This window comes from Arvicola amphibius, chromosome 2 (genome assembly GCF_903992535.2).
Source record: "Arvicola amphibius chromosome 2, mArvAmp1.2, whole genome shotgun sequence".
NCBI lineage: Eukaryota > Metazoa > Chordata > Mammalia > Rodentia > Cricetidae > Arvicola > Arvicola amphibius.
In genome coordinates, this window is record NC_052048.2 from 127,859,157 (window position 1) to 127,871,715 (window position 12,559).

Genomic DNA, 12,559 nt, shown 5'->3' on the forward strand with positions numbered 1-12,559 from the left:
TGACAGCTTTCCCACAGGAGTAAACGTTTCTCCTCTTCCTCTCTGTTTCGGAGCCACCTCACATGATTCCAGGATTCCCATGACTTCATTCATCCTCCTTCGCTGTACGTGTCTTCCAAGTGGCCCCATAGTTTACTCCTAAAAAACAACAAAGGAGAAAACTCAGTTACATACAGAGAAAATGCCCCTGACTAGCCAGTTGTTCCTACTGAGAACTAAGTGTGAGCTGTATCATTCTGAGTTGTGCTGCTATAATAGAATACTCCAGGCAAGGTGGTTTATAGTGACTATAGATGTATATGCTCCTAGTTCTAGATGCGGGAAAGTCTAAAATCCAGAGGCAGCCATTTGGCAGGTCCTTTCTGCTATGTCAACCCATGGAGGAAGGTCAAAGTTGAGAGAGTAGAAGGTTAAACGTGAAGCCTCAAGCCCTTTTATAATCAGCACCAATTCATGTTTAAGAGGAGGATGGCTAAAGACTGAAACACCTGCCATTGTGCCCCCAACACCCGCTGAGTCCCATCCCCTGACAGTACTGCCCTGGGAATTAAGTTTTCAATGGACTTAGTTGGGAGGCTGGTAGAACATACCCAAGCCATAGCAGCTGTGTTACCTCTGTTATGAAAATGCCCTCACATGTGTAACCAGGGCTAAAGTTGATAATTCATACTGTTATGACAGTAAAGTAAATCTGCTAGACTGACGCAACTTCATACATCCACAGCAGCTCTGGAACAGACAGTAGAAACCCTAACTAAGACAATCCTGGGAGCCTGTAAATCTGCAAGCAAATCAAGAAACTTCAGATTGAGCCCAACTGTCCAATTGTCCAGGATAAAGAACCCCCATAACAGCCATTACCTCCTTAACATCCTACTTAGCCGCTCTTGAGGTAGCAGGATGACATCATCCCGTTATCTCAGGTGTAGCAGAACAGCAGTCACCGGAGAAACCCACCATTTCAAGGAGGAAAGCCCATCCCAGGGAGGCTGTGGAGAGTATCTAGGTTTATGAAAATGTTAGCTGGGCTAGCTTAGTTTCTTCTAGGAGAAGCTCAGTTTCAAAAGGCTGGACATTTGGAACTGACAAAACACATGAGCCCTAATTGGAGGACCTCTTCCTCACCTCTGTTGCCGCATTCTGCTTTTGTGGCACTGTGTTTACAGAGAGGGGTGCTGCCTCTAAAGTCCCACACACCATCACAGCAGTCTCAGAGGGTGAAGGGAGAATGCTGTGCAGAGTATTCAGGTTCAGGGAGTTGGAAAGTGTTGCCTCCCAGGGTACCCTTTCTTGAGCAGTCTTTCATCCTGGCTACTTTCCCCTTCCCCTTTGGTTTAACAAAAACCAAAAACAAAAAAAAACCCCCACAAAACCCCACAACAACAACAAAACCCAAAATTTCAGCATTCTAAGAAGTAACTTGACTCTTGAGGCTATGGGGGAATAGGCAGGTAGATGGCACAGCACAGTGTCAGAGGAGAGGAAATACGAATCCTCCCTAGAGCTGACAGCTAGTTTAGTTCTAAACAGCGTTCTTCTTCCTACCCCTCCTCTTCTTCCTTCTCCTCTTTCCTTCTCTTCTTGAGACAGGGTCTCATTATGTAGCCCTAGCTGTCCTGGAACTCACTTTGTAGACCAGGCTGGCCTCAAATTCAAAGAGATTCTTCTGCCTCTGCCTCCCGAGTGCTGGGATTAAAGGCGTGCACCTTGATGCCAAACCTCAGAATTCTTTTTGATCAAAGTAGGACCATGCATGTGGTTCCAATCCCAGATAAGCCAGCCTATCCCGGCAGAGCAGGATACTGATTGTAAGAAAAACATGCAGAGCACAAAACCCTGGAAGCAGAGCAAGTTTCTGAGTCCTTTTCTTGGGCTGGTCAATGAGGTTTCTGTATCTCCCTCTGAAGGGAACTAGAGAAAGCTCCAGGGGAGGGACCCTAGCTTCCGATGCCTGGTCCCGGGTCAATGTAGGCTGCATCCTTCATTCATTGCTAATGGGATTCTTGTTAAACAAACAGGAAACTTGGAGATGTGAATTGCCTGTAGTTGACCAATGATCATAAAATAGCAATATCATGAAAATGTCTACAAGGACACAGAAACTAATAGAGGCAGAAAATAAAAGTGTGTATTAGTTATAAATACAAAAACAGACAGAAGGGCACTCACAGCCTTTTCTGTCCATGTCTATGCTGGCTTGCTACACATCAGACACAACTCACTTCTCTGTTTTAAATTTGTAGGTCTATCGTCTATTTTTTACCTTTTTAAGTAAAATTTGTGTGTGACAGTACTTGGGTAAGTTTGAAAATGTCCTATTGCAAAGGTTATTGATTTTATTCCTTATGTTTTTTTATTACACTCAACTTAGAAAGTGTTCCTCTGTCAAAAACGTGAGAACATTTTGTCTTTTCTTTCTTAAGCTTTACGTTTTTGTTTGTGTCTTTTACAGTCATTGTCTCCTTGTAGGATACCAATCTACTTGAAAGCATTTCTGGCCTTGCTACTTCTTTCAGTCAAATCATCTTCCATTCTCCTTTGATTTGTCAAGATGTCTTGAAGATAAGTTGTTGGGTGCCTGTAAGTCCTTTTCCAGGTTATCTGCTATGTCTCAGTGAGCTTTTTTTTTTTTTTTTTTTTTTTTTTCTAAATGAAATCATTTTATAGAAAATCAAATATTTAATTTTCATTTAAAAACATGAACAGGAGTGACTTTACACATACGTATGTGGCTGCTGTCTAAAGAGCTGTACCTCGGGACACACCAGACACACCTGTATTTTAACAAGCTCTGAGAAAAATCTTGAAACTTGGTGGCATCGGGTTTGTACTTAGACAAGTTTTAGACATCTGGATTGCTCATTCTAAGCACAGTAGATAAGAATGTCCTTATAACTTTTTGGATGCGGGCAGGCCCTTGCTGGGCGGCTTCCTGAGGGGGGCAGTGGAGCTCTGTCCTCATCTGTCCAAGCTTCTCAGGAGTTGTGCTCAACATGAACCAAAAGCTGTTTCGGACTGAGCCCCACGGAGCTAGTGTGAAAGCCCCAGACAACCACCCTTCGGACCTTTCTCAGACTGTAGTAGAGACATTCAAACTGGCAGTGCTGCTTCTGAGACAGCTCGAGGTCCTTGGATGGCTATTTGGGGCTGAATGGCTCATTTTCAGACAAAATGAACAGAGAAGGAAAGCTCCAGAGGTTAGCATCACATTCGTTCAGTGCTGCTCCCTGAGAAGTCCGTGTGCAGGGGTGTGATGTTGTGGTCATATGCAGCATACTCAGAGGTGCCGGTGCTGGCCAGCTTGAGCTGCTGGGCAGCGTGGGTGAGTTGGAACGCGGCATCAGGGTGGGCTGTGTCAGGCAGCAGGGTGCACTCCCTCTCCAGCATGTCGGCCACTCCTTTGAGCAGGTCCAGGAAACCAAAGGCTAAGGCAGCTTTTCGTAACCTGTTCAGCTCCTTATAGAATGTCTGTGTTTTTTCAGGGAGCTTCCTTGCATTTCTTAAGATCTTCTGCACATCTGTCTGCAGGCCGCTGGGTTTGATCCAGACAGTCACATTCTGGGCATAACTGCGTTTGTTTTTGGGCTGCAGGGGGAATGGACTCTTGTTGTCGTCCTCCCCATAAGGGTTTTCTTTAGCATCTGAAATGGGACCCAACTGTGCCATTTTCCCAAGCCATGGGAGAGGTTCTGGGCCAGGCTCAAAGAGAGACATCATGAGGTTTGACTTCTTCTTGCTATCAGCTTGCGAGTAGAGCATCCCATGCCATTCAGGACCTAGTTGTACAATTGCCACCATTCCTTCCACTTTCAGGCTACCATGGAGCAGCACACAGAAGTTGGGTATTTTGCCAGCGATCTGATTGGCTGAATTTTCATCTTCATTGTCATCAGTGATGCCAGTACCCACCTCATCACCTTCTTTGTTAAGTGCTATGGGCAAGACCAAATGCCTGGATAAAACTGGGGGGCTGGAAATATCAGCTATGTCAATAAAGCCCACTATTTCCAAGTCTGTGTTAATGACTTTAGGGATAGGATCAATTTCTTCATCTATAACAAAAGGCTCTGGCCTGGGGAAGACTTGTACATCAGCCGTTAGGTGGCCACACTTGAGAACAGCATGGAAAGGTGTGTACGCCAGATCTATCAGCTTTCCAAACATAGACTGGACATTTTTCAAACACAGGGGGCCATCAATAGTAAAAATTTGCCCCTCACCATTGTTTAAGTCTATAAGTCGTTCAAGGCATTCCAAGGAGTCAGTGCTCTGAAGCTCCTCCAAGTTGGCCATGCACATGACATACAACTTAGACGGGAAAGGGAAGGGGAGTGGGAATCTGTTGCTCTCGCTCCTTTGATTCTGAGTAGCTAGGGAATGTCGCAGTGACCCTCTGCCAATGCCAAGACAGCCATCAGTCACCAGAACAACCTGGCATGGAATCGCTCCACCCCATTCTTGCTGGACAATATTGCAAACGCCAACTAATGCAGACTCCAAGCAGGTTTTGTCATAATCATCCATGTTACTCAATGCTTCCTGCAGGGTGTTGTAGTCTCTTGTGAAGGGGACCATCAGCTCCCAAAGTGATGAAAAAACCACCAGTGCTGTAAATTCAAGCTTGTAGTTTGTGGCCATGTGTTCAAACAGCATTGTCAAGCCGTGGGCAGCCAGGTGCTTCCTCTGGTATTCCTCAGAGCCCTCGACAGACACAGGTCGGGTCATGGAAAGGGACACATCCATTACCACCACAGTGGGCATGATGGGACAGTTCTAGCGCTCCCTCTCAGAACAGAGCCAGCTACAACCCGAGAAATGCTCTTAGAAGGGGAAACAGATAACTCATCAGGTACCAACAAGCACTTCTAGTCCATGGAATCTGCTGTCAGCACTGCAATGGGTGACCGTCTCTAAGGACACCTGAGAAGCTGGCTCTTTCTCCTGTCTGAGGCATGTGCTTCAGGTCCCAAGCGCAACGTCCTCTGTCGTGGCCAACTTGTGGCAATCCGATTGTGTACCCAGGCTGTAAGCACTGGGATAAAAGAAAGGATGGAATGTTCCTGAAGGCTGGTTCACTTGAGTAGTCTAGACCCGGAGCACATCTCCAGCGTCGGTCCGTCAGCTTAAACCCCTCAGTGAGCTTTTATCCACTTTCAGCGAGGTGATACTTAACTCATGGAAACTCTGTGACTCTCTAACTTCACGGCACCTGTCACCCTCTCTAACACGGCTTCCACATCCTCCCTTTCTTCCCATCATCCTCTCCCTTCTCTTTTTCTTACCCTTTTCCAAGCTTTCATTCTCTTTAACTGAAAAGTAATTATGAAAATTTGGGGTAATTTAATTTCCTTTATTTTTTATGTACACACACACACACACACACACACACACACACACGTAATCAATTATCCCTCTTGTTTGGTGCATGAGCTGCTGGTGGGTGGAAGGTTTATTCTAGTTCATGATGGTCATGGGGTTTGATCCATGGTCAGCTGGCTCCATGGCTTTAGGTGGAACATCCCAACATCAGGAATTGATGGCTGAAGTTCTTCTCTCCCACCTGGACAGGGGAAGTAAGAAGGGACTGGAGGTCTATGTGATCTTGAAAGACACACACACATACACCACACACCACACACACACACACACACACACACACACATACATATATATCCTCTTCTTTCCTCGAGTTAGACCCCATCTCTCACTGTTTGCACAACCTCTTAAAATAATGCCACCATCTGGGGACAGCACATTCAAACTATGAGTCTCTCTCTCTCTCTCTCTCTCTCTCTCTCTCTCTCTCTCTCTCTCTCTCTCTCTGTGTGTGTGTGTGTGTGTGTGTGTGTGTGTATTGGGGGGTGCATATCAGATTCAAACTGTAAGGGCTAGAAAGAAAGAAAATCTATAAAGGAGAGTATCATTATTGTAACCTGGCCTCAAATTTAGCAAACATGCTTTGTCAGTCATGCCTGACACATAGGCAGTGTCCCCTGAGTGTTATTTCTGGGATCCCAGAGCAGACAGTAACACCATTCTGAGGACTTCGGGCCACCATGAGGCAGGAGGTTGGAGACACTGTCATCAAGGGTCTCTCTAAGGTGGAAACCCTGTCCTGGCATCTCCTCAAAGGGCTCTTCCTTTATATAATGGGACAGAATGCACATGTTAAAGATACGGGGAGATTTAATTGACAGAAAATTCAATGTGCATCAGGACTATGATGGCGCTGCCAAGATAATCATGCAGTGCTCCCTGCCTGAAATCAACCTAGGAAATACTGTGGTCAGTGTTGCCAGAGTCTGTGTGTAGGACTCTCAGATGAAGACCTTGGTTCTTATTCCCAATGACATCTCCAAGGGCCATTGCTCTCTCATATTAAAAAAAAAAAAGCTGAATTTTGGGGCCCAGACCTCAGCAGATCAGGGAAGACACACCCATTTCCCTGACTGTTCCCTTGCAGCTCACAGTCAAGTACATTATGGCCTTAACCGCCTAGAAGGCTCCTGATGGTGTCTGCAACGGCTCATTTGACAAAGAGGGAACAGGTTGCTAAACTGGATTTTGAATAATTGGATGTGTTCCATTTTAAGAAGTGTTATTTGAAATGACTGAATCCAAAGCAATCCATCCACCAGTGTGGCTTTAGTGCTTTCTGGGTCTCAGTGAGCACTGAATGATGATACTCTGGAACATTCCTGTACCCACCTGGGCCTTCTTTCCCTTTGTCTCATCACAACAGGCTGCTGCTGTGATAAGCACCACAGACTGGGATGCTTATAAACAGATGTTGATTTCTTGCAGTTTGGCAGTGTGAAGTCTGGGATTGGGGCACTGGAGCCGTCGGGGTCTCATGAGAGCTTTCTGATTGCAGACTGATGGTTTCCGTTCCCACATGGCAATAGATTGACAGGGAGAACTCTGTAGGTTCCTTTCGTAAGGGCATCAACTCATTCATAAGGGCTTCAACCTTGCCGACTGAACCCCTGCCTGAAGGCTTCACATCTGCATCCCTGTCAGCTTGTGGGTTGAGATTTCCATCTATAAATGGAGATGATGTACCAAAACCCGGTCCATAGCACCTTAGTCTTTTCCGTTTCTCACACATTCACTTGTAGATACAGCAAGCGAATCTCACTCAGTTCCTGGGGTAAAAACTGTCACAAAGCTCACACGGAGAGCCAAACCCAGTCAATAAGGAATAATCACACCTCCAGAAGTGTTTTATGTTCGTCGGAAATGATTATTTGAATTTCTCCACTAAGTTGCACAAAGTATTTATCATTCCCATGCTAGAGATGATAACACTGAGGCCATCTGTGGCATTTTAAAGAACCGAGGGTACCGGGCAGACTTATTTTCTCAGGGCTGTTTCCTCACTGCCGAAAGTTCTGGCTGAAAGCCATGGGGCCTTATGCATTTGTCGTTACATGATTGGTTTTCTGTGTTTTGGCAGGCATAGAACTTTGGGAGGAAGACATCTTGGTATAAATCTGTGCTATGTTCCTTTTTAACATTTTAGCCCATGCAATTCAATAAAAGCACCATTTTTCTGAGTAGCCAGGCCTTTCATGGTATTGCAAGCTTCAGGATGACTAAATGACATAGCTGTTAAGGTGAGGAATTTCTTTGAGGGCTCTAGAAGCTTCCACACGAAAGTCATCTCCTTGGATTGTTACACGAGAGGATGCTGATGAGTAGGGTTGGCAGGCTGCTGCCTCTATTGGACACGTCACTCTGGTTAGGATGCTGGGAACCTGAGGGCTTCTCACACCTCCTTCCATTGCTTGTTCTCTGCAGCATCAGGCCTATTGCCATTCTCACTCTCTTGCCCTGGGAGTCTGTTGTGGTTTGTTGACCATCAGGCCTCCATTCCTACTGGTGCATTTTCACTGATGTGAAGCAGAACCCCATCCCCAACCCTACTCCTCGCCCCACCCCCCATGGAAGGAAGCACGGAAGCCACTCTGTGCCTGGGGCCATCAGTCTTCCCAGTCACAGGCTTCATAATGCCAAATGAATTTCCTGCCGAGGAAGATAGGCCAGGTCACAAGGCAAAAGAAAAGTCAAAAAAACAACAATCCAAAGCAGATGAGTCAGCAGAGGCGAAACCAAGAGACCCCAGGGAAAATAACGCCAGGGACAGAAAAGGGAATAGAGGCGTTCTTTAGGAAGATATTGATAATATTGACATATGTATTGGACTATGCCAAACATGAATAACAGAGGCCGAAAATGAGAAATTATACTGGAAGGGGGGAAAATGTTTAGACATTTCAATCTTAGAGCCAAAAGAGGAGCTAATCTGAGCAGCTCTTGTTCTGAGGAACAGTCATTGCTTCTTTTTATGTCTCCACATCAATATTTTTAATGGACTCCCTGGCCCTTGACAGTCCCTTATCTGTTACACATGCCTTATGGTGAATAAAGTTATTATCACATTTCCCCCAATGGTTGTGGGAGAAGCATGTTTTAAAAAGAAGGAAGAGGAGGAGGAAGAACATGCTGAACTCATGCATGCTACATGAGCATGCTGGAGAAATGGTGCCTCCAAGGGCTATGCAAACCTGCTGCCCTGGCCTGATGTTCCATCAGAGTAGCCATAACCAAAACAGAAGGTGGTAGATGGAAGTCTCTGCCTTCCTTTCCGGTTAACCTTAGTCTTCCCAAGATTCCTCTGACCCAAGACCAGGTGAGTGCATACAGTCCAGTTTACATTATTCTGTGGACCCTTGAGACCTTGTCTCTATAACTCCACATTTTACTTATTTTACTTTCCACAGTCAATCAGTTGCCTCATATAGCAGGCACTCTGAGCACTCTGTCTAGAGCCCCTTTTCCTGAGAAAACAAGGAGCCCAGCTTCTGCTGCCTTTCTCAGACTCCATCTGTACTCTGTGGCCAGGAGACTACAGATGGCTCAGGAGCTGTTGGATGGCATCCTGCCCTCCTCGAGTTGAACTTCTGTATAGGTCTACATCTTCTTGTTCCCAGCAACCTCAGATGCCCTTGACTTTGCCTGGTGTTCTAGCGCTCAGCTCATGCCCTCTGCCTGCTCAATGTGTCGCCACACCCTTCCTGTATGCACACACTTGCTTAATATGAGTTCGCCAGGGTTATGGGTTTCAAACAAATGTCCTTGGAATTCTAATTGGGTTTTGGATGATTTAGGAAAACAGTTGTCTGTTGAGTAAAACAGCTTGTCTGTTTTTAATTTCTAGACTTTACAATACATTTCTTAAAGAATATTTTCCCCACGACACTCTCAAGCTACTGTGAGGTGAAAGACTTAGTAGAGTGGGTCTCGTAACTTTCTTGGGAACTTAGGAGACGGCTTAAATTTATGAGCTTGCTTACAAAGTCCCTTTTTATGATCTGGATGTTTGGGGATAAATTTCTAATTCTTCGAAGGTATATATACGGAGCCAGCAATTTCTCTTTTCATTCTTCTAGAAGAAATTGTTCTTGTTAGTTAGAAATTGTTAGTATTGTTCTTCCTCCCACTCACAAGTCAAAGTTCTTCTTCTTGGCTTGTCAAATCCTGGTTTTGAAAACATAACACCAAGCGAACAACAACAAAACTAGTTCAGAGTAAGACACCCCTTCAAGTTGATTTTCTCAGGCTTAGAACCTCAGGTCCTGCCCTTAACACAGCCAAAGGAACCCTGTGCAAAGCAACGGTAGTCCACAAATATCTGGTTTTATTTTCTCCACACAAAAGGAATCCATGTTTACAGCATAGCCGTAAGTCTATCAGTAATTTGATTGTGTGCCGCTATACTGAACCCAAGCGTTTCAATGTAAGCTTTACTAAGCACCATGCATGATCTGTGTGAACATGGATGAATGCTTCAGGTAACTACTGTCTATCATACCAGGCACTTTAATTCATGCCTCGACTGAACGTCTTTTACTTCTTATTTTATTGCCTGAAAGTTCAGAAAATGAAGGGTTCCCTTAGATAAAGGAATTGATCTATGTTCAAAAGTGAAAATTCATGATAAAAGAAACTGATGGACTCTCTCCACAGTAGTGAGAGCTGTTGTTTTCAGAATGCTTTCTGATGCTGCAAAGAAGCCAGGGTTTGAGCTGGAGGAACCAACAGGAAGGAGAAACTCTGGAGAATGCGCTTCAGTTTGTGGAAAGGAAGTTTGAGGAGTGTCAACAGGTGGGAAATAAGCCCTTGGAACAGTCTTTCTCAGCATGTGGGCCTCAACATCTTGGGCTGCATATTAGATATACACTTCAATCATAACAGCAGAAAAATTACTGTTATGAAGAGCAAGGAAAAAATTTGATCGTTGGGGGTCCCCACCACATGAGGAGCTGTAGTAAAGAGTCACAGCCTCAGGAAGGTTGAGAACCACTGCCTTAGAGGGTAAAAGAGACAGATTTAACTCTTATCAATGTTTGCCTAATGAAGTCCCAGACAGTCACAGGATGTCAGAACAGAACCTTGAGAGATGGTGGTGAGGACACCCCTGTTTTGTGTCACTGGGATTCGGAGAAAGGAAGTGAATTACTTGGCTTCTTGTAGTGAACCTGAATCCCGCCCCGCCCTTCCCCTCCCCTCCTTTTCTCTTGTCCCTTCCCTTTTTCCCTTCCTCTCTTTTTCTCTACCCTTCCCCTCCTCTATCTCCCTCTTCTGTTATTCATACAAAAAGGCACAGTTCTTCCCTCCAAGGGAAGAAGAAACAGTTTATTCTGAGACTGGGACTTGGGAACACAGATTTAGGTTACCCCAAATACTGTGCTCCAGTGTGGTCACAGTTCCTTGAGGTTTTTACAGTGTTTTAAAGAAAATTCTGAACCAAAACACTCCTTAAATATGTTAGTGGAAACATCACATAGCAAAGTTATATTTACAGAAAAGCCCCAAAACTTCTGCTGTGGGCCTTAGAAACTTCCTGGTGACATTCTTAGTCTTTGTGCCTGTAGAGACTAGGTGTCTGTCCTACATTCCACAGTGATGTTGGGCCACACACAGAGATGGGCAATAAATGGCCATTTAAGGGGCTAAGAGAGTCTAAAAGGAATTGGCTGTGGATCTGCCACATTCTAACCCTGCACAATAATGGAAGTTCTCCTCAGTCAAATAGAAAGTTTCACGTGGGCGTGGCCTTTTCTCTGGGAACCTCAGCTCATATTTGTGCCCTCTTCCCCTCCCTGTCGTCCTTCTCTCTCTGCTTCTCTCTTTCTGTGTCTCTGCCTGTCCCTCTGTCTGTCTCTGGACAGATTCTTTCTACACTTTATGCCCTTGAATGGTCCATCCTTTTGCCTCAGGCTCCTGAGCACTGGGACTATATAGGGGCACAGCTTCCCTCCTGGCTTGATTCCCTGCTTTGCCATGGAATCCATCCTTCTCAGAGGGGTCACTTGCTTCTTCCCTTTACTTTGCCACCAAGGTGCAAAAATCCTGCAAGTGCTCAGACTCTTCTGCCGAGGGCTTCTTGCAGATTGCCACCGTCCTCCTGGGAACCTAACTCTCCTAAGGAATTATTTCCGGAGGAAACAAATTCTTGGCTATAAACCAGCTAAATCCACAATCCACTGCTGGGTCTGACCTCCTGTGCCACACAGAGGCCAAAGGTTCTTCATGGGCTCAGTTGCCATTGTCTCAGGTAGAGTTTGACCTAGTGAGAAATTAGAGCCTGGGGCGGGGACATACGGCTTTGGAGATGCCCAAAGTTCCCAGGGCTGGGGTGGGAGGCCGATGAGCCCTCCCTGATCATCTGTTTCCTGTTAACAATTTCAAGAGCTGTCACGGGAGGAAATGACTCTCAGGCTCTGCTAATCTTTGACACAACTCACGATAAACCCAATTATGAGCGTAGTATAAACAAGTCAAACACAGAGTGGGCTCCGGCTCTGGGCTGGGAGGGTGATGGTATCTCAAGGGATAAGATGTGGCTCAGCCTGGGATTCCTTAGATGAGGTCTAGAAGAAGGGTTAGGAGGAAAGTGAAACCAGAAGGACAGACAGAGAGGTCTGTAGAATGGTGAGCATGCACTGATGTGTCAACAGAGCTCTGCAGGGTTTTTATAAAGTGCTTCTTACATTCATGACCTGGCACATGCCTTGAGCTAGGGATGCTCCTCTTCTTGTTTCTCAGAAGAAGAAGTTGAGTCGTGGTTTGACCTCTAGTCTTCATTTCCCAGCCCCACTGTTCTTGCTGGGCTTAAAATACTTTCAGACCAGACGGTGTGAGGGGCAGTGTGAACAAGAACCCAAGGGACTCTGAAGTCAGAATTTGACCTAGGGACACATACTTTCTTGTCCAAGATGATGAAAACAGTAAAATGCCACATGCCTGTGGCTTAGTCCCCCTCTCTGCTAGCTGTAAATTGCTTAGACAATTTACCGTTCTGTGCCTTGGCTACTACTTTATAAAATAAGCATAATAATAATAGGACCACCAGCTAACATTGTGGCAATTTGATGACACACTACCTGTAATATGTTCACTGATACACCTTGCATGCCATTGGCATTGAGTAGATGCTGTCTATTATCATTGATATCATCGATGTTATCTATATTAATTTTAATAAAATGGTGAA

The 12,559-nt window shown here is 45.3% G+C and overlaps 1 protein-coding gene across 1 annotated transcript; it reads right to left on the minus strand.

The window, feature by feature from the left end:
- Window positions 1-2,697: 2,697 nt before the first annotated feature.
- Window positions 2,698-5,129, minus strand: LOC119807290 (integrator complex subunit 14). The gene is made up of 2 exons (XM_038319346.1): window positions 5,092-5,129; window positions 2,698-4,818 (listed from the first exon to the last, which is right to left on the minus strand). Exon 2 carries the CDS (start codon window positions 4,759-4,761, stop codon window positions 3,205-3,207), a length of 1,557 nt encoding a protein of 518 aa, XP_038175274.1. The 5' UTR covers window positions 4,762-4,818; window positions 5,092-5,129; the 3' UTR covers window positions 2,698-3,204.
- Between the last annotated feature and the right edge of the window lie 7,430 nt (window positions 5,130-12,559).